Consider the following 25,036-nt stretch of genomic DNA (forward strand, 5'->3'; position numbering starts at 1 on the left):
AGAGGAGAATAGGGGTGGCATCAAGTCGAGTTAAGCTAGAACTTGCATATGTTCGAGTTTGGCTTGATTTGAATACTTTGAACTCAAACTGAACCTCGAGCATAAAATTGGAATCAATATCGAGCCCAAAATTTTTAACCGAGTTTGAGCTCAAGCTTGAGCTGAGTTCGAGCTCCAACCTATATTTAAAACTAAAAATATAAATAAAGAGAATATTGTGATGAACTTAGTATAATTGAATGGCAAGTTATCACAAAGGAGTTCAAGGCTTTGTAATGGAGCATATTAATGTATAATAACCAACTTAATAGACCTAAAAGAAAGAGCAAACACCTCTATCAATAGTGTTTTTCCAGTGGAAAACAATAACATTAGATGTTGAGGAACCCAAAAAGGTTAAACAATCAATCGTCTTTGAGATTTGGGAAAAATAAGAGCAACTATCAACCAACTAAAGAGGGAGTTAACAAGAGCACTTAGATTAGGGTATTTTTTTTTAAAAATCATGCTAACGAGTCGGCTCACTAGCTAACAGGCCGAACTTGAAAAATCTCGAGTTTGACTTGTTATACTTAACGAGCCTTATTTCAAGTTTTAACTTGAATCGAGCTCAAGTAAAAACTAAACTGAGCTGAACTAAAACGGTTTGCGAGTCGATTTGGCTTGGTGCCACCCCTAGAGGAGAGTAGTGCCAGCTCTCCTCTCTGGTATTGCGAGGAGGGGGGGAGGATACCGACTTTCTCATCTCCTTCTATCAAAGCAAAGGGGGAAGGGGTACCAATTTATTGTGAGTATTGGCAACTAGATTCCATTCGAGTTGCATCAATGTTAAATACGAGTTTTGGTATAACACAGTAAAAAGTGTTGTTGATGATGTGGGAAATTAAGCATCGTAACCTGTGGACAATGCTAGTTTGTTTATCTTATCTAATATTTAGTATATCCCTTCTGATTGGTAGGTGACAGGAATTGTAGTTATATATTAACACCAAGAGAGCTTTTCATGGACAAATACCATAATTTCGTATATCAATGGCAAGAGTTTTTCATTGATAAAGACCATAATCTCGTTGTTAAAAATTTATGCTAGGGAGGAAATTTTCCCAAAGAAAAATAAGAATAATTGGAGTATACTATTGTCACAATGAAAGCATATTTTTGTTTGTAAAAGGGTACTTTTAGTTATATGTTTACTGATGACTTGTATATGAATCACTGAAATAGACCAATTACCCATGAAAACATATTTTGGTGGCAAAATGGGTATTTTCAGTATATGTTTACCTGATACTTACATTTCTGATGTTAAAGGCCTCTTTAAAGACAAACAGAAGTGGTACTCTCTGTTAGGAGTAGGGGAGGAGAGGGAGGCCCCCTATTCTGTGAGGATGGGGTGCCTCTATGTAGATTTAGGGGAAGGGCAACGGTGGGAGTGTCCCCCCTTTTGGAAAACGAGGCCCGAGTGTCTACACCCATTTTTCTTTTTTTACAATTTAATAACCATATTACCCTAGGTTTAACTGATTTCCATGGCCATATTTTAAATTTAGCAATATTGGTCATGTTAGAAATTGTGGCATCTAATGAAGTCATATTCAAAAGCTAACTTTGATTTTATGAAATTTTAAGGTTTGAGAGAATATTTAAGAATGACATGTTTGAAAAAATGAATAATTATTTGAAATTATCATTGAAATGAGGGCACAAATTAGTCTTGAATATCTTGATAATTCAGTCAAAAGCTACTAAAATTATGCATTAATAGGAATAGACAAAATGGGAAGTTATACTTAGACCTGACCTGATTTAGGCAAAGAAGGGATCAGCCCCTCCTGGTTGGGTGGGGATGGGGTGATCTAGGGTTAAAACCGAGTGCGAGTTTACGTTGGGATAGGTGGGATATACAGAAAATAGACATTTTATTTTGAGAACTCATTTGACAATTTTTCTCTTATCTTGGTTAGTATTTTGAAGAGGATCTTGTATTTGCTAGAAATTGTGCTCATCAAGGCACTTAAACCATACTTGGTCCTCTTTGAATCCTATTGAAATGAAATTGAGAGACATCAACAAGATTCACAACTAACCTTGTACATGAAGCTCAGTTACCAATAATAATAATAATAAGCTTGAGCTTGATGAAATTATTCTAATTCAAAGACTAGTTTATACTTTTTAGCTTGGTGGCTCTAATGTTCCTCTAATCATTCTTCCTTCTTCTTTCCATTGATCGAAGCACCCTGAAAAGAAATCTTCATCCCAAACATGGAACTTGGGGACAGCAGTCATGGCAACGGGGTCCATGAACACTGAGGCAATAAGAGGATGTTGGCTTCTTTGGAATGACTGATACGAGGTTGACTCTACCCAGACGAATATCTGTGCATGGAACAGTCTCACTACAAGCCAATTTGATAGCCACATCCCCTGTTGATGTCCCCATAATGTTCTCAAATTCCACATCACTTATCGCAATTGCAGAAGTCTTCGCTCCAGTTTTCATGCAAAAGCAAATCAGCCCAAGTCAGTGAAATCTTATATAAAAATGTTTTAGAAGTTAGGTTCAAGGACCATCCCAAAATACTAGTGTGAACTCTTTTTTTAGCTCCTATTACGCGCAGACAATCTGGGTTGTTTCTTTTTAGTTTGAACTTAAAAAGGATAACGAGCTCTTACATGGTTTCTATTGCTGAGATAGTACTGATCAATATCGATTGGAAAGTACACTGAGTTGATCTGAATGTCCCTAAAAGATATCCCCCTAACATGTCCAGACCCTCCCTGCAGGAAATAGAAATGGCATTATGGAAAGAAGAGTAAGTAAACATTAACCAATCTCTGAGAAAAAATGGAAGCTTTCATTTCAGTTCATATTCCCTACCTGTTTAGTCTTGATCCTTGCTCCAAATAGTGTGTTTTTGAAAGAACAACGACTCACATGGACTTGCTCCACTTCTCCTCTTTCCAAGCTCCCAATACTACACCATGTGTTTATATTTTTAATTTGCAAAAATGAGAGATTTTTCATGTTTACAATATCTACTCAGAGAACTGTTTGTGGAAATGCCTTTCTGAGGAATGTAGGTGGGGTGAAAGTTACCTTATTCCATGACCTGGGCCGCATTTGATGTAGCTGACAGAGACATTGAAGGTCCCTGGAAGAAAACTGATGCAGTCATCCCCTGTTGCATGACCCCATTAACGTGAGTTTCAGTATCAAATGCCAAATAAAATAGTGAGAATCGTAAGAGCCAAACAACCTGATTCAATGATCGAATTCGTGATTTGAACATTAGTTGAGGAGCCGATGTTTATGCCATCAGTGTTTGGGGAGTTTCCTGGGGAAGATATTCTGAGATTGGAGAAGGAGACCTGGTTGCATCCATCCACTGTGACATGGTTTCTTGCGCTATTGACCAGCCTCACACTATTAAGATTCAGCATGTTGCATCTCTCAAAGGCCATCAACTTTGGCCCGAGAACAACAAGAAACAAAGAAAGAATATTAGAATGCTTTCACCTAATGAAGGGAAAACTCAGGCTTAGAACACTTACAGTTGGTCGGCCTAGCGCATTGCTGCAGGGCTGGAGCATTGGAACACAGAGAAAACAAAAGAACATTGTCAGCAAGTACGAAGTTCGGTTTGAAAATCACACTGAAATAGCTACTTTGATCCATTTAAATATTAGATTAGAGTAAAAAACCAGACTAGAGACTTGACAGAAGAACGGGGTGCTTGCCTTAAAAGGCCTTTCTAGGCATTCCTTAGGCCACCAAGAATACCCTTGACCGTCCATCTGCCCTCCTCCGGTGATTGTCAGCGAATCTACTACAAAGAATGTAATCCACGAAGCGGTGCCAGCCAATCTACCGCGAGCTGGAGCAACTAGATTCCCTTGGAGCTGCATCAATGGTAAAATTTAGTGATGATAATCTAGTATTAGCAAGACCATTTTGTGTATCTTATCTAACATTTGATACCCTTAAAAGGTAAGTGAATAAGAATACAAGTACCCAAACAAGCTTTGAGATTACAAGCTTAATTTAGTTTCTAGTTTTTTTCGGCCGCATTTCAGTAATTTGCAGAGCCATTTACCCAGAAGTTAATTCTTGATGCATTGCACTTGCCGGTGAACATAATAGTGTTCAAAAGAAATGTCTTTCCTCTTGGAATATGAAGGGTAGAAGAGGCTCCATGAGCACCACATGTAGCTATCCAAGCCCTCTTAAATGCCTGAAAATGAACACAAACAAGAAAGAATTTCATTAGTAAGGAAAAACCCAAGAAAATTCTCATGGGTGCACGCATGCAAGTGATTTTTAACTAGAAAGCACCTGATATTCCTTTGAAACAAGGTTTATATATAGACTACGAAAACTTATTTTTTAGAAGTGATTAAGAGAAGTAAATATACTTCGGTGTCGTCTGTTCTGCCGTCCCCAACTGCTCCAAAGTCGACGACGTTGAAGAGGCCGAAAATGGAGGGAGCTAGGCCTGAGAGTACTAGAATGATGAAAGCCTTCTGCATGGTAAAAAGAAACAAAGAAAGCAGATAGAGATAAGAATCAGTAGATAGTATTTAAACGAAAGAGCAAAATCAGAAGACTGCCTTATTTTGAAGATCACAAAGAAACTGGAATTGAGACTCTCAAGATATCTACAAGGGTAAGGTTCAGAAATGCAAGAAGAGGAACATTAAAAAATGAAGAGAGAAAGAAACTTCTTACCACGACACCCATTTGCTTGCTAATGAACTTGGCCTTCTCTATGTATGAGAAATCTTAACTGGATATCTTGCATAAGCATCACTTGAGCCATATTTATAGCAGACTAAAGCTACTTTGGGCTTCCAAACTGTTGATAAAGATAATCTTTCCAGCAAATGAAGCACCCAGAGAATTAATTACCTGGATGAGGTTGAATCAAAAGTTGAAAACCACTTCTGCAGTATATGAAAGTGGATTCGTGGAGATGACTTTTCCAGCAAACAGTAAACCCACGAGGAGATGACTGTTTTTTATGAAGTCAGAGACAACTCTGAAATGCTGGAATCAGAGAGGCAATTAATTGCAAACGTTTAGACAAGTTGAGTTGACTGTCTGTAACAACAGTGATAAATGCCACGGTTCTTTGTTTGTTAAGATGCAGCTTTTTCACTGCTGAAGATAAGATAGGTTCAGAAACTGTTGGAGAGTTAGTTCAAAGTTTCAAATTCCAGCATTAAAAAAGATCAAATACTTTCAACCAGTTGCTAATGAGCCAGAAAATTTACCTAAGAGAGGGCAAATTATACTAATGGAAGTAATATAAAAGTGAGGATGGGTGTGAACTAAAAAAAAGTCTATATTGATAGATCTTAAGGTTGAGTAATAGACTTCTTAAGTGGTTAGTCATTTTGAGATAGACTAGGGATTGTGAATGTGTGAGTCAGCGCCCAATGTGTAATTCTTAAGTTACTTATGTATTGTAAACTCCATGAGACAGAGAGATAGGTTGTTTATGCGTTGTCGACACATCGCAAGGCCATTATATATAAGTTTGGATGTGAGGGGGAGTGTGAAGTAGGAAAATGTCGTACTTTGATAAATCTTAAGAGAAGTAAATAAGCTATAAGATTGAGCAATAGGGGTTTTAAGTGATTGGTAATTTTAGTATAGAAAAGGCCTAAAAGACTACTTGAACCACATCTTAATATATGATCGAATCAATTTATATGGGTTTTACATGAATGGATGGTCCTGATTAAGTAAAAAGAAGGTATCTTCAAAGGAGTTTTAAAAGAGACTAAAATAATATCAATATTATTAATCAAACTAGAAATTGGACTAGTTTTTGTAACATGATAAAAAATGTAACCTAGTCCAATCTTAAGTGATAAAGCAACAGTAAAAAGAGCATTCTCCCTCCAATGCAACTTCTTGCTTCTTAGCACCATGCAAAGTACTCCTCAACTCAGGCATGGAACTTGGGGAGAGCAGTCGGAGCATCGAGGTCCATGGACACTGAGGCAATAAGAGGTTACACCCTTATTTGGAAAAGCCGATTTGAGGTTCACACCACTGAGACGAACATCTGTGCACGGAACAGTCTCACTGCAAGCCAGATCGATTGCAATATTCCCTGTTCCTGTCCCTCGAATGCCACTGAATTCCACATTGCTTATCTTAACTGCAGAAGTCTTCAATCACAAAAACAAATCGACCCAAGTCAGGAAAAACCTTTCGAAGTGATGGGCAGTTCTAAAAGTTGAGATTGAACACTTACTAGGTTCCTCGGGCTCTCGTAGTATTGATTGATGATGATGGGAAAGTAAACTGATTCCATCTGAATATCCTTGAAATGAATGTCTCTTACGTTTCCAGACCCTCCCTGCAGGAAATAGCAAAGCGAGTCTAGTACAAACTAATGAATCTCTGACAGACCCTCCCTGCAGGAAATAGCAAAGCGAGTCTAGTACAAACTAATGAATCTCTGAGAAGAAATGGACGCACAGTTCTTCTGGGTTTTCTCTCTTACTTGTTTAGTCTTGATCCTCGCTCCATACAGTGTGTTTGACAAAGTACAGTGCTCCACAAACACCTTCTCCACTGTTCCAACTTCCATGCTCCCAACACTTCACAGAAGAATTAAGGTCCTAATAAAGAACTGTTTGTGGAAATGCCTGTGTTAAATTGAGAAAATACCTTATTCCATGACCGGGGTTGCAGATGATGTGGCTGACATTAATATTTCTGGCACCGGGAAGAAAAGTGATGCAGTCATCCCCTGATGTTGTAGATCGTTAGCATGAGCGTGAAGGTCAGAAACGAAAGAAGAAGGGCACTGAAAAAACTAAGATTCTGGGGTTTGTAAGAGCCAAACAACCTGATGCAATGTTCAAGTGCGAGACTGTGACGAAACTGGAGGAGCCGATGTTTATGCCGTCAGTGTTTGGGGACTTTTCTGGGGCTGATATGCTGATGTCGGAGATGGAGACCTGGTAGCATCCATTAATAACAACGTGGTTTCTTGGGCTATTGATCAACCTCAACCCTGTGATATCGAGCCCGTTGCAGCTCTCAAAGGCCAGCAACTTTGGCCCCCCAATAACACCAAAAATCACTTTAAAAAATTATTGTTTTTCCCTGATGAGAACAAGGAAAAGGCAATAGTGGAAGCTGAAACTAGGGTTCCAATCACTCAGCTACTCATCTTGGTATGTGGTTGTATCTATTATACAATACAAACTCGAGCTGATAACACTTATAAAAAAAAAAAGAATGATTTCTGTAACCTTGTAGTTCACATTGATGTTAGTACATTCCGATATAAGAGATTGATTCAATCATTGATGGCCGAGTGAGTTAAAAAAATCTAATGATGAGATTAACTTCCATTTCGATCCGCACAAGTTTGGATGTACACTTGGGGTCTGTTTGGAACCCCTAGAAAAGAAAAGAAAATGAAAAATTAACCATTATTAATCTAAAAAATAGTTAGTAAAAAATGAGATAATTATCAAATTCTCCTTTTCACTTACTATTTTTGGGAATAATAATGGTCAAATTTTTATTTTTTTTCTGTGGGTTCCACTGGCCCTTAAGGTACAAATATCATTGCTCTTATAAAGTAAAATTGATGTTATTGTTTGAGAATATTTTGTTATTTTAGATATTAATTTGCGAGTATAGGCTCACTTGCATTTGTTGTAATTATAAAGGAAAGTCCGGTTAAAAGACTTACAGTTGGTCGATCTAGGGCAATGTGGCAACCCTGAAGCATAGGAACATCGAGAAAAAGACATAATCTTGTGAGCAACTAAGAAGTTCACAATTTGAAGCGAAATTAATGGACATTATTTTGTTCATCCTGCAAATTGACATTTATAATATAGTTTGTGAATCTAGTCTATGATGTGGTACTCACCTCAGGTTTTTCAAAGCACTCTCTAGGCCACCAAGAATAACCTTGACCATCCATTTGCCCCGATCCGGTAACAGTAAGCGAATTCACCAAGTAAAATGTTATCCATGCTTTGGTGCTAGACAAGCTGCCCTTAGGAGGTGCAACTAGGTTCCCATCAAGCTGCATTCAAATGTTGGACATGAATTCTAAGGCACAGCACAACAAAGCTTGAGTTGATGATGATAGTACTAGTCAAGCATTACGATCTTGTAAGCAAAATTACAAAAATACCCCTTATAGTCTAACACCAGTTCAAGATACAACTAGTCGAGATACAAGTGATCCTATTGGGACCTTAGTTGTAGAGTCATTTACCCTAAAGAAAATTCTTGAAGCTTTGCATTGCCCAGTGAACATATAGGAGTTCACAAGAAATGTCTTGCCCCTTGGAATGAGTAGTGTAGAACTGGATCCTCCAAAACCACAAACAGCTGCCCATGCTTTCTCAAATGCCTGATGATCATATAAGAACAAGCACAAAGATTCATTTAAGAAGAAAACCCAAGAGAATTATCAAACTCTTTCATAAATGGAGTCATTTTTAAACATGGCTTATGGACTAAAAAACTGGATTTGGATGTAATTTGAGGAAGTATACTTCGGTGTCATCCCTTTTACCATCCCCAACTGCTCCAAAATTGATGACACTGAACTGATTAGATTGGCTGGATCCAAAGGGAGTGGCACTTAAGATTACAAAAATGGTGAAAATCGCCTGGATCATATGAAAGCAGAAGAAAATGATTAAAAAGAGTAAAACTACAAATAATAGAGCATTGTGGAGGTCTCTTCGTTGCTTCTTCAAAGCTTCTAGTTGGGTTTTCCTGCTAGTGATTTTCCAAAAAAAAATTGGAAAATCATTTCGATATGCCCACATTTGTAGATCTATGAAATGAATAAACAGAAAACTAAAAGAAAAAAAGTAACTTCTTACCCCAACACCCATTTGCCTGAACTGCTTCTCTACACTCTATGAATGAGAAAACAAGTGGGTGTCTTGGATGGGCATCACATAAGCCAGTTTTATAGCAAAATAATTTTTAATTAGGATTCCAAACAGCTCATGGAATAACCTCACCAGAGAAGAACATGCATGATTTAAAAGTTAAAGATTCAATTTTGTAGCTAATGAAAGCAACTTGGAGCTGTCATAAGTCAAAACAGTTCATGAGCTGCCAAGCAACCGATGGAGATGAGTTCTCCTACAACTCATAAGAGCCTAAGTTTCTCCATTTGGCTTGCAAAGGGATGCTTGGATTAAAGAGAGCTTGAAAATAATGGACTTGCTTAATCTAATCCTTCACAGTAATAACTAAAAACTCCAAAGTTTACTGTCTGTTATAAATGCAATGACAACAATTGATGGAGATGACTTCTCCAACAAGTCATTAGAGCTTTTGTTAACTTCTCCATTTGGCATTGCAAAAGAATGCTGGAATTAAAGAGATTACTTGCTTAGTTTAATCCTTTGCAGCAATGGCTAAAGAATGTTATAGTTCATGCTTTGGTATAAATGGAATTCTTCATTGTCTAAGCCTTTTCATCCTCTAAAATAGAAGAACTTGGTTTTAGATTACAAAGAAGCTTTAGTAGGAGTACTGTAACGCAATTTTTTTTAAAAAAATTTGTTAGTCAGGTAAGATGTTGTTTTAGATGTATATGCCCCTTTGTGAGATTTAGCTTATATTTTGCATTACTAATGCTACATTTGATTCTAAAAATTGTCCGATTCAGCTCCATTAGATGTCGTATTGTCGGATTTGGCTATATACTTAAGGTCTACTAGATGATTATGTCCAAAATTACTATAAATTTAACTCTATAAAAAATAAAATTATTGGAATGGGAATTTCACTTAAATACCCATTTAAAATAAAATATTTTTAAAAATACCGACGTCATCAAAATATTTCTAAAACTACCCAACTTTGACCAGTCAAATGCCTATGTGTGCAGTCAAAAGCGAAACATAAGCTTTGACTGCTTACGTGTTGCCACGTCATCTGTGCAGTAAACATAGATCGACACATCATCTGCCATGTCATTATTTTACCATGTCATCTGCCACGTAAGCTGACACGTCATTAAATAAAAATTAAATAATCCTCACTGTATTCCACCGCATAGTATTTCGAAATAATTTATTTTAAATATCTTATGTGTCCCCTCCCATCTTTCTCTCTCCTCTCACCCTCTCGCCGCCCCGCTCGGCCTCCTCTCCTCTCGCCCTCTCTCCTCTCGCCCTCTCGCCCCCTCTCCTCTAGCCCTCTCGCCGCCGCCGCTCGGCCTCCTCTCCTCTCCTCTCGCCCCCTCTCCTCTAGCCCTCTCGGCGCCGCTTTGCCTCGGCCTCCTCTCCTCTCCTCTCGCCCCCTCTCCTCTCCTCTCACCCACTCTCCTCTCGCCCTCTCGCCGCCGCTTTGCCTCGGCCTCCTCTGGCCTTGCCGTCTCTCCTCTCGCTGTCGTCGCGTGGCCTTGACCTCCTCTCCTCTCCTCTTTCCCCCTCTCCTCTCGCCCTCTCACCGCCACTCGGCCTCGGCCTCTCTCTTCTCGCTACCGTCGCTCAGCCTCGGCCTCCTCTCCTCTCCTCTCCTCTCCCCCCCTCTCCCCTCTCCTCTCCCCTCTCCTCTCCTCTCCTCTCCTCTCCCCCCTCTCCTTGTTGGATCATAACCTTGATCCAGTAAAAGGAATGTTCGGATTTTCAGTGTGCTGGCAAGAGAGGTCGGCAAATACCATGCGCTGGCAAGGAAGTCGGCAAAGGAGGTCGGCAAGCACAATGCGCTGGCAAGGAAGACGGTAGAACCAGTGAACGTGTTCAGCAACGATGAAAGGTGTATGCGGTGCCAATTAAATCCAAATGTCTATAAATAAGACCTTAAACTATGTAATCTATAATCCAGAAATAAAACAAAAGTTCAGAGAGCTTCGTTGTCCCGAGAAAGAGTTTAAATTTTCCGTAAGAGACGAGCGTCGATTATTTCCAACAGTGGTATCAGAGCTGGTCGGAAATAATTTCCGAAGGTTACGTTGCCAAAATTCCGGCGAGAAGACGTCTCCGGTGGAAGGATTTTCCGGCGGAAGAAAATCTAGAAACAGAGACGACGACGTCTCTGTTTTTCGGCCGAAGGAGGAAGACGAAGAGCGGGTGAGTTTTTAAAATTTGTTTTTTAAGTTCCGGGTTGACTCGTCCCGATTTCAGCTCGTTCGGCGACTCGTCCCGCACGCTCGACTCGTTAGGCTCAACTTGTCCATCCAAAGCGCCAAGGTGCGCACGGACAGACTCGTCCGACCTGGCTTGAATTCGGCCAGTTCAATTCGCTGAGTTGACTCAGTAAGTTTCTGGAGGCTTCTAGAAACTCATCCCACATCCGATCGGGGTGATTTTGGAGGCGTTGGATTCGTATTTTCGAGGGCTTCGGTTTGATAAGTGCCAAAATCGTCCTCTCTACTGAATCTGTCACTGATCGAGGAGAACCAGTTGTCAATCAGGGCGTGTGGCGCGATGCTGTCGCTGGTGGAAGCTACCAAGGACGGGTCGTCGAAGGGGAAAAATTTCTCTGTCTTGACAATGCTGTTCTCAAACGAGAGAAACATGGTTTGACTAGAACGCTTACAGAGATCCGGAGATGTAGGACGATCACCGGGTCTGTTCTCTGAGCAGGAAGATTGAGGACCTGCAGGAGCCGATCCACGGGCTGGCGAAGAGGACGGTGATGAGCAAGATGGGTATGGCCAAAGAGTGGTCACAAGCAGAAGTGACTGCTAGTTTGTCAAAGAGATCTAATGAGAACCATTATGCTGAAAAGGAAGACAAGAAGGACGAGGAGGAGGAAAACCCGGAAGAGGTCCGGAAGGAGAAAAAGAGTAAGGCTCCTAAGGAGAAGATATCGGGAGGCCTCGGTATGAAGGAAGAGTCTGGCAAACACCCAGATAGCACCTTCCTGGACAGTATCGAGCATGCTTCCAAGAAAGGTGAAGATGCTGTCGAGGAGTTCAAAGATGGAGAACACGAAGCTGAATGAGACGACATCTAAAGCGAAGGAGAGAAGAAGGAGGATGCCCAGATAGTGGGTCCGGATCCGAAGGGTCAATTTGTTGGTTCCATGTGGGCCCCAACAAGAGTAGAAGCTAGTATACGTACACTTTGCCCTGAGTTGGTAGCTAGCCAGAGTTCCACAGTGTATTTAGGTCTGACACGTGTCAAGACCATATGTGCCTTTTTCAAAGTGTTTTCTTTGCCTAGAGTAGCAACCGACTACGAGAACGTTCGTAGGTCATAGATCGACATATGGCAAGTACATTTCCAAGTGTTGACACTTAGAAACAATTACGATAACTGGAGTATCAAGATGAAGGCTCGTTTTGGAGCATATGATGTTTGAAACATCGTTAAAAGAAGGCTTTAGCAAGATTAGGAAGCCAGAAAGAGAATGAGAATATGCTCTTACACAAGAGCAGAAGACAGTTTTGAAGGATTCAAGAAAGAGAGATAAAAGAAGTTCTCTACCTCATCTATGAAGGATTAGATGATGGTGTAAGTGCAACCTCCGCCAGAGAGGCGTAGAAGAAGTTGCAAACCTCTTATGAAGGAGTCGAGAAGAAGGTCCCTCTCCTAGAGGTGAGTTCGAATCCTTATGAATGCAACTGAGACTAGTTCGGAGTAGCAGTTGTCTTTAAAGAAATGATGAAAAGTTAAGGATATGTGAGAAGATACTCCACATATCATCGTGATGATGAAAGAAACCAAAGACTTGGACAGAAATGATGATCAAACAACTCCAAGGAACATTGCAAATTTATTACAAAAGAAAGCAAAGACTTCAGTAGATTAAGGAATCTATTTGGAGTTATAGGATCAAGTTTAAGGGGGAGTGTTGGATCATAACCTTGATCCAGCAAAAAGAATGTTCGGATTTTCAGTGTGCTGGCAAGAGAGGTCGGCAAATACCATGCACTGGCAAGGAAGTCGGCAAAGGAGGTTGGCAAGCACAATGCGCTGGCAAGGAAGACGGTAGAACCAGTGAACGTGTTCGGCAACGATGAAAGGTGTATGCGGTGCCGATTAAATCCAAATGTCTATAAATAAGACCTTAAACTATGTAATCTATAATCCAGAAATAAAACGAAAGTTCAGAGAGCTTCGTTGTCCCGAGAGAGAGTTTAAATTTTCCGTAAGAGACGAGCGTCGATTATTTCCAACACTCCTGTCCCCTCTCGCAGTGCCTGCTGCCGCCGCTCCCCACCGCTCAGCCTCAGACTTCGCCCTCGACGCCCCCCTCTCAAAAAATTAAAAAATTAAAAAATTTAAAATTAAAAAATATTTTAAATCTATAATAAAATATATTAAATTAGTAAGAGTAAATTTTTTTAATTAATTATATATTTATTTTATTTTAAATTATTTTAAATATAAGGTAAAAATAAATTTGAAAAAAAACGTATTGATAAATTTGATTTTTAAACTTAAAACTAAAAATTTCAAATTTTTTTATTAAAATAAATTTTAAATCGATAATAAAAAGGTGTTAAAATGGTAAGAGTAAGATTTTTTATAACTTATTATTTTTAACTATAAGGTAATAAAAAGTGTACCGGTACATTTATTTTTTAAACTCAAGTAAATTTTTTATATTTTTTCAGTTAATAAATATTTTTAATTGATAATAAAAGGTGTTGTAAGATTTTTAATTAACTAATATATATTTTTAATAATTTATTATTTTGTAAATAATATGATAAAAATTATACAAATAAATTTTATTTTTAAACTCTAAAATAATTTTTAGGCTTCGAGACATAACATTTATTACTTTTCCCAAAGATGAATGTCCAATATTGTAGATATTAGGTAATAAAAAATGTATCTGATTTTTTTATTTTTTTAAAAAAATATTTAATGACGTGTCAGCTTACGTGGCAGATGACATGGTAAAATAATGACGTGGCAGACGACGTATCGGTCTATGTTTACTGCACAGATGACGTGGCAACACATAAGCAGTCAAAGCTTATGTGTCGCTTTTGACTGCACACATAGGCATTTGACCGGTCAAAGTTGGGTAGTTTTAGAAATATTTTGATGACGTCGGTATTTTTAAAAACATTTTATTTTAAATGGGTATTTAAGTGAAATTCCCATTTTTATATTTTAAAATATTTTATTGTATAAAAATAAATAAAATTAGGCTAGGTGGGATCTATTTCCAATCCTCCCCCATGAAGAGGGGTATCTATCAGTTTTCTTCTCCTCTTGTCTATGAGAGGTTCTCACAGGAGAGGGGAGGCCCCCTTCCCATTTTTATATTAAGGATGCTCTTGCATATATGGTGTAGAATTTCCAAGTTGGATGGTAATCCTTCTCCCTCTCTTCTCAGTTGGAACAAAGGTTAGATCATTCTATTCCAACATAGAGGAGAGAGTTCAACCTCTCCCTGGTACCACAAAGAACGGGATGGGATGCTTGCTTTCCCCTCTCCTTCTATCAAAACAATGGGGAGGGGGTTGTGCCCAAAAATATGTATAAATCATAATATACTTTCGTAAGGGCCTTTTCGTCTTTTAAATCGTTACGATAATTAGAATTAACCAATGCAATTTAATGACAGTGTTAATATATTTTAGAGTTAACTAAAGTTAACTAGTAAATAACTAGGGTTTTGCAATCTTACTTGAATACCATTTTACAAGAACATGCATATACAAATGCAATATTCAAAGAGTTTGTAATCAGTTGTTGTTAAATTGGCAACCACAAAGAGTTCAATTCCTCTCATTTTCAGCATCACCAATGGCTGAGAAGGCAATTCAAACCCTTGAAAGGCTTAATATTTCCAAAACCAGTTAAGATTTTCAATCCTGATCAAGTTGACTGATTACTGAAGACAACAACTTTAAGATAAGCAGTAGTGGGTCAAGTATAATTGAAGCGGAAAATCCACTGCAACAAAAACTTTCAAGAGTAGTGCCGGACAATGTTCTCAGCTGTTGCTCTCACCCGCGTTGCTCTTCTTGTGGCTCCTCTTCCTTTTCCTGTTCCTCTTCTTCACTGCTTCTCCTGCTTCACCACCCTACATTCACAATCACACATGGATGTAAGGAACCCACAAAATAAATGTTCTTATTTGATGGCTGACAAAGAGAATTTCGAACTTGGCAGATAAAGGTGAAACTGCTGTTCAGTGACAATTTAATCAACTTTCATATGTATTAGACCTATCTTTTGTTTAACTCAATCCATGGGCAGCATTCCATGTCTAATTTGGCATCACTTGGACATGGACTTGGATCTTCCCTAGTTCTAACTGTCCAAAACTGGTTAAAAACATTTATTTATATCAGGGTGAATGGTACCCATTGATACCTAATGCAGCATTAGTTGCTGGACTTTCAGTTGCTTTATTTTTAATAAGTTTAAAATCTACAAATGTGAAATTATACTATTCAAAGTACTCTAAAAGACTTTTGTCTTTAAGAATTCCAAAAGACAATTATAAAATTTTATTCATGACATTTTTTTAGTATAATTTCCCAGGTTGGTTCAGATATTTTTGAAAATCTGATACTAGATAAAACAGGGTGGGCAAACAAGGTCCAATGTCTGAATTGGCCAGTGAAACTAGATACTTATTTTTAATTGGATCTGGATCTGGCAAATGCACTGAAAAGAGAAAAAACAATATGTTATAATGCAATGTGGAGAAAAGCTCAATGTCCATATTCTTTCATCTTGAGGAATGACAGAGCTAGATGGTAAGATAAATGATATAAGCACTAATGACAAACCTGATTTTGAGGAACTGGAGGACATGCCCTGCTCTTCTTTTTAACTGAAAGCGGATTTGGGCCCTACAACACAAAGTCAAATGTCATCTTTCCAGGGAAAAACTCACTATGTCAAGCTTTTCAATAAGCAATTTGATGGTGGATGAGGGAGCCAAGGTTAATAAAAGCTTGGCTTGCCAATGGCAACGTTCAACCACATGGGAAACGTCTTTTGAACTAGTTTTGTCAACTAGAGTTGTTTTCAAAGATTTTTTAAGTTCAAAACACCTCAGTAAAATAACAAAACCAGCATTTCCTGAAATTACAGCACAGCATACTGTATAGTATGGTAAAATCCAGAGAAAACCAAGTCCCAGACTAGACTATAATCTAATGATCTACAGTACTACGTAATTCTTCATGAAGCAAGTCATCATGCTACCTTTCTTTAACTCCTCAACATGCAAAGAGAGAAACATAAAATGTCAAATATAGAAAAGAGAAAACCAAGAGCATAACTAAAAAGACACAAGTAAAAGCAGTTCCAATTACAAACCTTTGCTTTATTTCTTTTGAATCTAACTTTATCTGCCACACCCAGAAGTGCTTTCTTAGTTTTGTCTTGTTTCAACACTTCACTCACATCAGAAGGCTCTTCTGCAGGCTGGATTACTGATAAATTCCTTCTGCTCTGCTTATTTAACATTTTACACTCCAACTCAGTCACATGTAGACGCTCCTCTTCATTTGACTTAACATATTGGCGATTAGAAGTGGAAGGTGGCTCAAGGAATAAGGCGTTTCTTAGACCATATATCAATGGTAGACCTGGAATCTGTCCTCATAAAAAAAATATTAGTTTTCATCAATTTAAGAAATGAAAATGTCACGAAGGCCCAAAATTTGGGTGGGATTCCAGCTTGAAGAAAGCTAAGAGAGCTTCATTCAAACTGATTTCCTGTTGACACATGATAAGAAACTGACAATAGATTGTTCATAACCGTTAGCCTTTTGTTTTTGAAAATGATGAGAATGTCATTAGGAGAAGAGGAAGGAGTAGAAAGTACAAAAGATACAATTCAGCAAAGAGAAACCAGCAAGGATTGTGGGCCACAAAATAAAAAAAACATACAAAAGAAACTAAAATACAATTGTCATGCAATACAATCATCATGCATAAACCTCATGGTCTATGTGAGATGTATCAGTTGTCTTTAAGAGTAACAACTAATGAAGAATAACAGAATCCTTTTCTTCTTTTTTTTTGGTTCTTTTAGTGACAAGAACCATAGCATCCAAAGCACTGATGATGTATGATACATAGGTTTAATTCACAAACAAATTGAACTGAAGTTTTCATTTATACTGTTTTGAGCCTTTATGTTGACAAATATTAGAGAGCTCCAAAACTAGTTCAAAGCTTTAAAATTCGCAGAGATTTCAACAGAACATCTATCACTCCAAAAAAGTAGGTACTTTCAGAGACTTAAAATGATTCCAACTTGAAAAAAAATCAGTAAACTATCATTAACCTTCAGATGCACATCACCAAGAACAACATTCGGTGCTGCATACCTAAGATAACAGCAAGAGAAATGCTTAAACCATTTCATTTCTCAATATCATCGCCATTACCTCTCGAAGTTCCGTGCGAAGCTCAACATCTTGAGTGGCAAGAAAAAAATGCTCTGAGTTGTTTTCACCAATAATGTCTTGAATACAGCCAGAACCACTCTTTCGGTGACCAACATGCTCACAACGAGCCATTGGTAGCTCACGTGCTGCTCGAAGAGCGTCAGAATATGTGTCACCAAGGCTTTTCAACTCAGCAACGATGCAGTGGGAAGCAAAGAGTTTGGTTGGTCCTCCCAGGAGATTGGAAAGGAACTGGTCAGCTGGTAGAAGCTGGTGAATAAGGAGGTGGTGAATGAATGTTCCATCACAGAGGACCTTGAAAGGCTCCCTGAAACCGAAGCATGCAGTGTAGAATCTCACAGTCTTACGGTGGCGCTTCTGCTTCTTAACCCTCATTTTCTCTTCCTCTTTTTAGTTTCTTCAGGTGATCTATCCTCGACTAAATTGGACTTTACCCAATCAAAACTTACTGGCAGTTCAGTAATTCCAGACTGCAAATTCGTAACAAAATTTTGATAAAACTTATAAACAAAATAAGAATCTAAAGAAGTCAAAAGGTATCAATGCAAACATAAAAATTTGCTTAACTAACAGGACAAGTAAACAGTCATGCAAATCATAATGATTACAGACTAATGAGTTGGCATTCAAAATGTGCGGTAAGTTATGGTTCCACTAACTTCTCAATGTCCTCTATTAAACTCATTGATGAAGACAACCTTTCTAAAGGCATATAAAATATTCCTCTTACTATTACAAGCAGTGTCCTCTTCTATGTAGCTTTACTTTCACTTACAAATGCACTGGTTCAATTTTCCAAGAAGATTAAAAATCAAGGTTGCTGAGCCTCCAACTCAACTGTTGTTGCCCCAACCAAGTACGATAAACAAGTCTAGCTTATTAAAAACTCTCAAGTAAGAACTTCAACATCATAAAGTTTGCAATGGACAAATAAAATTTTGTAGGAGATATGATTAAAAGATAAAAAATACTCTTGAGTAAAGAAGTAAATGAACCTGAGATAATTTGAAAGAATGCAATTGAGACCTGCTTCCAATAACTCAAAAAAACACACCAAATAATCTCCATCTAGCATGAGTATGAGGAAAGCAAACCAATTAAATTACTCTCTGCTCAAATCGAACAAGTAAAGCAGATACTGAATTCTCAGAAGAATACTTGATAAAATCAACCAAAAAGATAACACAGGAACTTAAGTGTTGTGGTTTCAAGATGAACTTGCTACATGGACCACATAATAGCACACAAGAATTGCTCCCGTTTTATGTGAAAAGACCACACCATCATAAAAGATAATGTCAACAAAGCACTTGAGCAAAAATCGATTTTTATGTCAGTAAACCACCTGGTCAATCTCAAACGACCATCATACTGAAAACGAACTACAAATGACACAAAAACTACAGTGGTAGTAAAAAAAAAGAAAAGAAAAGCTTCTCCACACAGTTGCACATAACTCACAACTTTTGCCAAACAATCATGATTAGCAAAGAGAAAAATAGATAACCAAATCAAAATACAATTCCAAAACAACAGTTTTGAAAACAAAACCATCGTTACCACGCTAATTAACAGACCCAAATAGTTTACAAATACGAAAAAAGCTTAATATTGGAAAGTTCGGCTTAACATCACTAGTTTTCTCAAACACAATAATGCCGCAAGTACATAACTAAACAGAGAGAACAAATCAATCCCTTCCGTGGACTAAATATTACTGCAATGATACGAGAGAGAGAGAGAGAGAGAGAGAGAGAGGAAAGGAGAGTTTACCAACGTGGGGGACGGAGAAGATGTCTGACTGCTCTCGGTGGACGGTTGGCGTTCCCGCTACCGTGGCGGCAGAGTGGCGAGGGTCCGTGGGAGCTTCGTCGGTTTGATGGGGTGCAGAGGGAAAGCAGCAGCTCTATAGAGAAGTCGGGGGCGTTTTTGTCTGAAGCTTCTGTTATTCGATTTTAGACGATTTTTCCGTTTCTCGACATCCTGTCCGGAAATTTGGGCAAGGGAGGGGCGTATCGGCCTTAATGTTTCACTATCGGCCGAAATGTATCAGATTTTACCCATCAGTTTTGTTCTAACCAAGGAAAACCTACCTTCAATTATTACTAGTGCATACTGTAGAAGATACAAGAGGCATAATGAGTTCAACTGTGTTTGGCTCTTCTCTGGCCCTTTGAATCCTTTTCTATTCAAATTGATTTTATTTGGTTGATTTTACATCACACAGTGACTTACGCATGAACAAAAGCACTGCCCACAAGCATTTGTGAAGCCATTTGAGGCTTTATTGGGCAAACAACCATAAAAAACAGGGCTCTGCAACCGTGCGAGAAGCACAGCTAACCACATTATCTATTCAAAGCAGAAAGCAGAATTTTGTTATCTGTTCGCACACAAGCTACATCAGTCACAAGCTTAAAATGACAATTTCTTATAAGAACCAAATACAATGGGTTCGTTTGAGCTAAATCAGAAATTGTGACCTATACATACCAGATATTCCTCATACAGTAGTTTACTTTCCAAATAAAGAAGATTCAATCGTTTCCTGTCATGATCCTAATGATCTGTCAATCTATGAGAGCAACTTTCACAATGAAAATACAGTACAAAACAGTCAAGGATGGTCATGATCCAATGTTTCCTAGCCAGAAAAACAATGGGAACTGGAAGAGAGCTAAGCCGAGCAGAAAATAGTTATGCCTGCTTGAGTGCTTTTCGTAACTCCTCACCTCTGCAAATAAAACTCTCTTCATTGTCTTTACTAAGAAGATTCCCATACATAGACACATCCATGGCGTGACAAAGTAATAAGCGTATGTCAACACCATCCTTGCCAGTATAGCCAAGGAAATCCCGGTGAATGCATACCCAGCATAGGAAACAATATCCAACAATGGGGCCTCACCACTCCCTAAAATGTACAATGTGACTTTAAGAAGTAAAGTCTGCAGGAACCATCCAAGGAGTCCTGTTGTAAATTGCATACTCAAAGCTTCGGGAGTAAACCTGTGTAGGATGACAAGAGAAAGCAGATCTAAGATAGAGACTCAAATATTTTTTTTGAACTTGGATAGAGACTTGAACATAACCAATGAACAAAAGTAAGTCCTTTACACTTACTTTCCAAGAAGGCCCAACAAAAACCCAGCAAGAACTACATAGGTCCCAAAAGCCATGAAAGGAATGTACAAATCAGGAGCATTTATATCATAGATAGGAGGTTTGTAGGAGAGTCGGCCTCCCACTGGCTCAGTTATCCTTGTCCAATGACCCTAGATAAAACAAATAAATAGCAGTTTTAATAACCTATCAGGTCAGTTACTTTTTTGCAATCAAACAATAAGAGATAGGATACAGAAGCAGCCATCAAAATTGTTGATCTCCTGTACCAGGAAGCACAAAGAATTTGTGATTGATAAATAAGTCCGCTAACATTTCAACGAAAAATCCAGAAAAAAAATGACTTTAACAGCCTCATCAAGAGAACCAAATTCCATTTCCATAAGAAATACCAATCTCGCCAAAGCACACAGGATCAACAACCTTTCTGGCTGACAACTGCAACATACTTGCTCAAGTCATTAATTAACAATCGATAGTAGAAATATAAGTTTGAACACATTGCTTACTCTATGTAGGAATGGGAACAAGATCACCTTCAACTTATTTCTCACATACTGATCATTCACTTGAAAGTAGTACTGGGGATCAGAGAAGTACCTGCTTATCTGTCCAGAAAGCACTTGTAAGAAGATTTACAACGCCTACAGTAAATATAACACAAAAAAAAAAATGTATTTGTGTCTATGGCTAATTGAAGCACTTCTCCACTTCCTTACAAAGAAAACTAACACCAGTCCCAAGAGTTAGCTGAAGATAATATAAAAAACATACTGACAACATAAGATAAAATAGATCAATACACAATTTGACAAGCTCCAGTTTGTCCACAGTAATCAGTTGATCGATCCCCATGCCACCATTGCATTTAGTTATAGTGGTTCAAGTTAGGGGCCATCAGGATAATTTTTTTTACAAATTGATCACTAAAAGAATTCAAAACTGGAAGACATGCAGACTCTGATCAAGTTTCTAAAATAATTCCTCTTGAGTTTGTGAGTGTATGTGGATCTATCCGTGGGTGTCCTTATATAGTCATGGTACATATACTTTGAATATACATACATTGCTTTGCACATACTGAGAGCTTGATCCAAAAATTCGTTCACCATAAGCACCTAATCCACCTCTGATGAGCCCTGATCCCGCATCATAGAAGGTATTCCCAAAGGGGTTAGGCTGAGGGTTCAGTGGGGGGCCCTGCATGCCAGCTTCGCTTCCCATATTCTCATACATTTCTGTGGACAGTTACCAAATTGAGAAGAGGTCAGTTAAACCATGATATGGTCAACACAGATTGAAAAAATGTGTAAATTCAGCAGGAAAAAATCTCATTTAGTTCAAGACAAGGGAAAAAAGAAGAAGGGGATAACCCCATGCAAGAAAATCAGAGTGAGAAATTGAAATGGATTATTTTCTTTTAAAATCTGATAAACTCACATGAATCAAGAGAGCAGTGTCCCAACTATACTGGGTCGACTCTACCAGTCCTCCTCCATTCAGCATTAAGAGACTAATATTTAAAAATTTAACAAATATCTCTATCCCATTTAACTGTATTGCCACCTGATGTAATATTCTTCTGAAAACTATGTATACAAGCCCTTACAGTCTAAGAGAATTCGTTTTTTATCATCCAGATGAAAAAATATCATTGTCCTCTAAATGTAATTGCGTCAGCATGTCAAACAATAGAAGCACATATTCTAGCTCTCTCCATACCTTAAAATAAGAAGAGATAGTACGTATGGTTCTTGATGCTATCTAAGTGATAATGAATCATATAAATGAGATGCAAAACAGATTGAAGTACTCGATCTGCAGCAAAGACGAGAACTCATCCAAACACAAACTAACATAAGAAAGCATCGATACTAGAACTAGAGCTTAGCATCCTAGCATAAAAACAAACACCGTGCATACACTAGATAGCTAATTCTCTGACAAAAATTTCCAAAAATCTGTATGAAGAGTCTTTCAAGGCCAGGCAATTCACTTGTACACAAATACACTCCATCGCTTTTTTTTTTTTTTAAGTAGAATAGCAGTGCAAATAATTGGAGTCATTCATTGTCCTCTAACTGTAATTGCGTCAGCATGTCAAACAATAGAAGCACATATTCTAGCTCTCTCCATACCTTAAAATAGTAAGAGATAGTACATATGGCTCTTGATGCTATCTAAGTGATAATGAATCACATAAATGAGATGCAAGACAGATTGATGTACTCGATCTGCAGCAAAGACGAGAACTCATCGAAACACAAACTAATATAAGAAAGCATCGATACTAGAACTAGAGCTTAGCATTCTAGCATAAAAACAAACACCGCGCATACACTAGATAGCTAATTCTCTGACGAAAATTTCCAAAAATCTGTATGAAGAGTCTTTCCAGGCCAGGCAATTCACTGAGTAGAATAGCAGTGCAAATAATTGGAGTCATTCAGCAAGGAAAAAAGTGGACAACCCCTCTCAAATCGAGAAACTTGTCTCCGCACCACATCCCTACGCTTAAATCAAATAATAAAAGACCGCATGTATACCGCATGTATAGGAAACCAATTAAAACCCTCTTAAAATTAAAAATAAAATAAAAGATCCGAAAAAATTTTAAGCTATCTTCTATAATACCGCAGCCCAAGCTTACAAATTTTCAGCGAATGAAAGAGATCATTTTACTTTGGAATCGGTACCCTAACAAACAAATAGATCATGAAGCATCTAGCATCTAAACGATAGGGGAAAAAAAAAAAAGGAGACGAGAATATCACCTCGAACAGGCGTCCTCGTCCGAAGTCCGCGTTGAGGGTTCTTGTCCGACGCGTACAGACACAGGAAGTAAGGGGATGGGTCCGATCCGGGAGGAAGAGGAAAGACGGTGAAAGGTGTGAACGCATGTTATCTGTTCACATGTGCGAGAGGCTTATCTGAGAAGAGCGAGAGATTTGAAACCAAAAGGATAAAATTGGACCGTCCGATCAATATTAATGGATCGGGCGGCTAACCAAGACTGGATGACGGCCGGTTCGCTTTGCTGGTTCAAAAGTTAGAGTGGGCAACGGGTCGGGTTTTATTGGATTTAGTTAACTTCAACAACGGGCGATTGGTCTAGTGGTGAGTCGAGGTCGCTTGTTCGAATCTCCCCTCAAGTCTTCATTGGTCCACTCAAGTAAACCTCTCACTTCTTATATACAAACATTTGCAAGAAGTGAATGAAATGAAAAAATAATAAGAAAAAAAAAATTATTATAAATCATATTTATATTTGAAAATGTAAAAAAAAAAAAAATTGAAATAATATTTATTTTTAAAAAAAATGTAAAACTTTGATATAATATTTGCAGTTCCTTAAATATGTAACATGTGACTACATTCATGAAGTGATAGACAATACTTGGCTTCCAAGATTATGCTTTTTATGTTACCACTAATTTGATCACTTAAAAGCATTGAGTTAGTTTGGATCAATATAGTGTTTATCGTGTTTTCACCGCTAGTAGTATTTAAAAAAAAAATCCATAAAATCAAGGGTTAATAGTTTGGGATAAATCGGAGAAGGGGTGTCTCTTGTTAAAAAGTGATTAGGAAAGAGCACAATTTTGCTTCATTTCCCTTTATTTTCAATGGCAGGGAAGGGGCCTCCATGGTGTGTTTTTTGCATTGTGGTCGAGAGGACAAGGGTCATCCCTTTCTATCTACGGATGGGGAGGCGTACCCTAGCCTCCCTTCTATCACATGAAATTCACAAAGGTTAGAAGGGAGGTTGAGGGTAGGGGTGGAATCGAACCGAGCCGGTTAGCAAGCAGCTCGAGTTCGGCTCGGCAAAGCTCATTTGCGCTAACGAGTCGAGCTCAACTGAACCATGGTTCTGTTAGAAAGCTCACAAGCCGACTCGTTAACAAGCTCGAAAGTCGGGGACTCGGGAACGGGGGGGGGGGGGGAGGAATTCTTCCTCCCCTCGCCACTGTCAAGCCCCTCTATCTGTTGCTGTCGCCGTCGATAGTTGCTCACCGGCCACCTTCGCCGCTTGGTTCCATGTTCTTCCTTCGATTTCTTCCTCCCCTCGTCTGCCTTCGCCTTTGTTTCCGTCGCCGCCATCGTCATCCCCGATGACAAGTCCTCGCCGGCGCTGCTAGACCCCTTCCCTCGGCGTCATCTCAGCGGGGAAAACCAAAAACCAAAGAGACCAAAGTTAAAAGGGGAAATAATTCCGCACCCCAATTTTATGTAGAGGTCGTGCCCAATTTTATATAGAAGTCGTGCCTAATTTTATATAAAATTTATACCCAATTTTATGTAAAATGTATGCATAATTTTATATACAATTTATTTGACGTGTATTTTTTGAAAAGTTTTAAATGTATGTTGGAGCTCGAACTCAAGGCATGTATTTTTTGAAAAGTTTTAAATGAATGTTGGAGCTCAAGCTCGCTCAGCTCGAATTCGGTTAAAATTATTGATCTCGAACTCGATAACAATTTTAGGCTCGAGCCTGGGCATGGCTCAAACTCGAGTTCGAAATATTTAAATCAAGCTCGACTTGGCTCGAT

The 25,036-nt window shown here is 38.4% G+C and overlaps 4 protein-coding genes across 5 annotated transcripts; all 4 read right to left on the reverse strand.

The window, feature by feature from the left end:
• Positions 1-2,035: 2,035 nt before the first annotated feature.
• On the reverse strand, positions 2,036-4,776 carry LOC137944866 (probable polygalacturonase At3g15720). 2 transcript variants are annotated; one of them, XM_068790646.1, is made up of 10 exons: positions 4,730-4,776; positions 4,417-4,524; positions 4,098-4,235; positions 3,742-3,903; positions 3,556-3,585; positions 3,261-3,468; positions 3,101-3,182; positions 2,882-2,978; positions 2,677-2,781; positions 2,036-2,485 (listed from the first exon to the last, which is right to left on the reverse strand). In XM_068790646.1, exons 1-10 carry the CDS (start codon positions 4,739-4,741, stop codon positions 2,255-2,257), a joined length of 1,173 nt encoding a protein of 390 aa, XP_068646747.1. In that variant the 5' UTR covers positions 4,742-4,776; the 3' UTR covers positions 2,036-2,254. The 2 variants fall into 2 exon arrangements, with proteins under 2 accessions (XP_068646747.1, XP_068646748.1); XM_068790647.1 differs by having other exon boundaries at positions 4,417-4,521; positions 4,730-4,754.
• A 1,173-nt stretch (positions 4,777-5,949) lies between these two features.
• LOC137944476 (probable polygalacturonase At3g15720) lies at positions 5,950-8,892 on the reverse strand. The gene is made up of 10 exons (XM_068790160.1): positions 8,881-8,892; positions 8,545-8,661; positions 8,262-8,399; positions 7,908-8,066; positions 7,725-7,754; positions 6,867-7,074; positions 6,686-6,767; positions 6,519-6,615; positions 6,267-6,371; positions 5,950-6,180 (listed from the first exon to the last, which is right to left on the reverse strand). Exons 1-10 carry the CDS (start codon positions 8,890-8,892, stop codon positions 5,950-5,952), a joined length of 1,179 nt encoding a protein of 392 aa, XP_068646261.1.
• Positions 8,893-14,623: 5,731 nt separating this feature from the next.
• LOC137944370 (rRNA-processing protein utp23-like) lies at positions 14,624-19,416 on the reverse strand. Its single transcript, XM_068790033.1, has 5 exons — positions 19,134-19,416; positions 17,340-17,830; positions 16,261-16,539; positions 15,726-15,788; positions 14,624-15,010 (listed from the first exon to the last, which is right to left on the reverse strand). The coding sequence occupies exons 2-5, from the start codon at positions 17,733-17,735 to the stop codon at positions 14,921-14,923; spliced, it is 828 nt and encodes a 275-aa protein (XP_068646134.1). The 5' UTR covers positions 17,736-17,830; positions 19,134-19,416; the 3' UTR covers positions 14,624-14,920.
• Positions 19,417-19,857: 441 nt separating this feature from the next.
• On the reverse strand, positions 19,858-23,365 carry LOC137944222 (uncharacterized). The gene is made up of 5 exons (XM_068789823.1): positions 23,258-23,365; positions 21,549-21,721; positions 20,993-21,091; positions 20,484-20,635; positions 19,858-20,369 (listed from the first exon to the last, which is right to left on the reverse strand). Exons 2-5 carry the CDS (start codon positions 21,717-21,719, stop codon positions 19,988-19,990), a joined length of 804 nt encoding a protein of 267 aa, XP_068645924.1. The 5' UTR covers positions 21,720-21,721; positions 23,258-23,365; the 3' UTR covers positions 19,858-19,987.
• Between the last annotated feature and the right edge of the window lie 1,671 nt (positions 23,366-25,036).

The sequence above is a fragment of the Aristolochia californica genome, unplaced genomic scaffold, assembly GCF_029961685.1.
Source record: "Aristolochia californica isolate CCGP_79_NKW_82.1479 unplaced genomic scaffold, dmAriCali1.0.hap1 SCAF_11, whole genome shotgun sequence".
Lineage (NCBI taxonomy): Eukaryota > Viridiplantae > Streptophyta > Magnoliopsida > Piperales > Aristolochiaceae > Aristolochia > Aristolochia californica.

Coding starts and splice junctions, on each gene's coding strand:
- LOC137944866 (XM_068790646.1), bottom strand. Junction 3,586..3,741: donor GCCTAGAAAGGCCTTTTAAG/GCAAGCACCCCG, acceptor CCAATGCTCCAG/CCCTGCAGCAATGCGCTAGG. Junction 2,782..2,881: donor CAAGGATCAAGACTAAACAG/GTAGGGAATATG, acceptor TATTTCCTGCAG/GGAGGGTCTGGACATGTTAG.
- LOC137944476 (XM_068790160.1), bottom strand. Junction 8,067..8,261: donor CTTCAAGAATTTTCTTTAGG/GTAAATGACTCT, acceptor ATTTGAATGCAG/CTTGATGGGAACCTAGTTGC. Junction 6,768..6,866: donor GCACTTGAACATTGCATCAG/GTTGTTTGGCTC, acceptor CTACAACATCAG/GGGATGACTGCATCACTTTT.
- LOC137944370 (XM_068790033.1), bottom strand. CDS start 17,735: ATGAGGGTTAAGAAGCAGAAGCGCCACCGTAAGACTGTGAGATTCTAC. Junction 16,540..17,339: donor TTCGCACGGAACTTCGAGAG/GTAATGGCGATG, acceptor TTATGAGGACAG/ATTCCAGGTCTACCATTGAT. Junction 15,011..15,725: donor CTCCAGTTCCTCAAAATCAG/GTTTGTCATTAG, acceptor TTGTGAATGTAG/GGTGGTGAAGCAGGAGAAGC.
- LOC137944222 (XM_068789823.1), bottom strand. CDS start 21,719: ATGTATGAGAATATGGGAAGCGAAGCTGGCATGCAGGGCCCCCCACTG. Junction 21,092..21,548: donor CTCAGTATGTGCAAAGCAAT/GTATGTATATTC, acceptor CTTTCTGGACAG/ATAAGCAGGTACTTCTCTGA. Junction 20,636..20,992: donor TGTTCCCATTCCTACATAGA/GTAAGCAATGTG, acceptor TGTTTTATCTAG/GGTCATTGGACAAGGATAAC.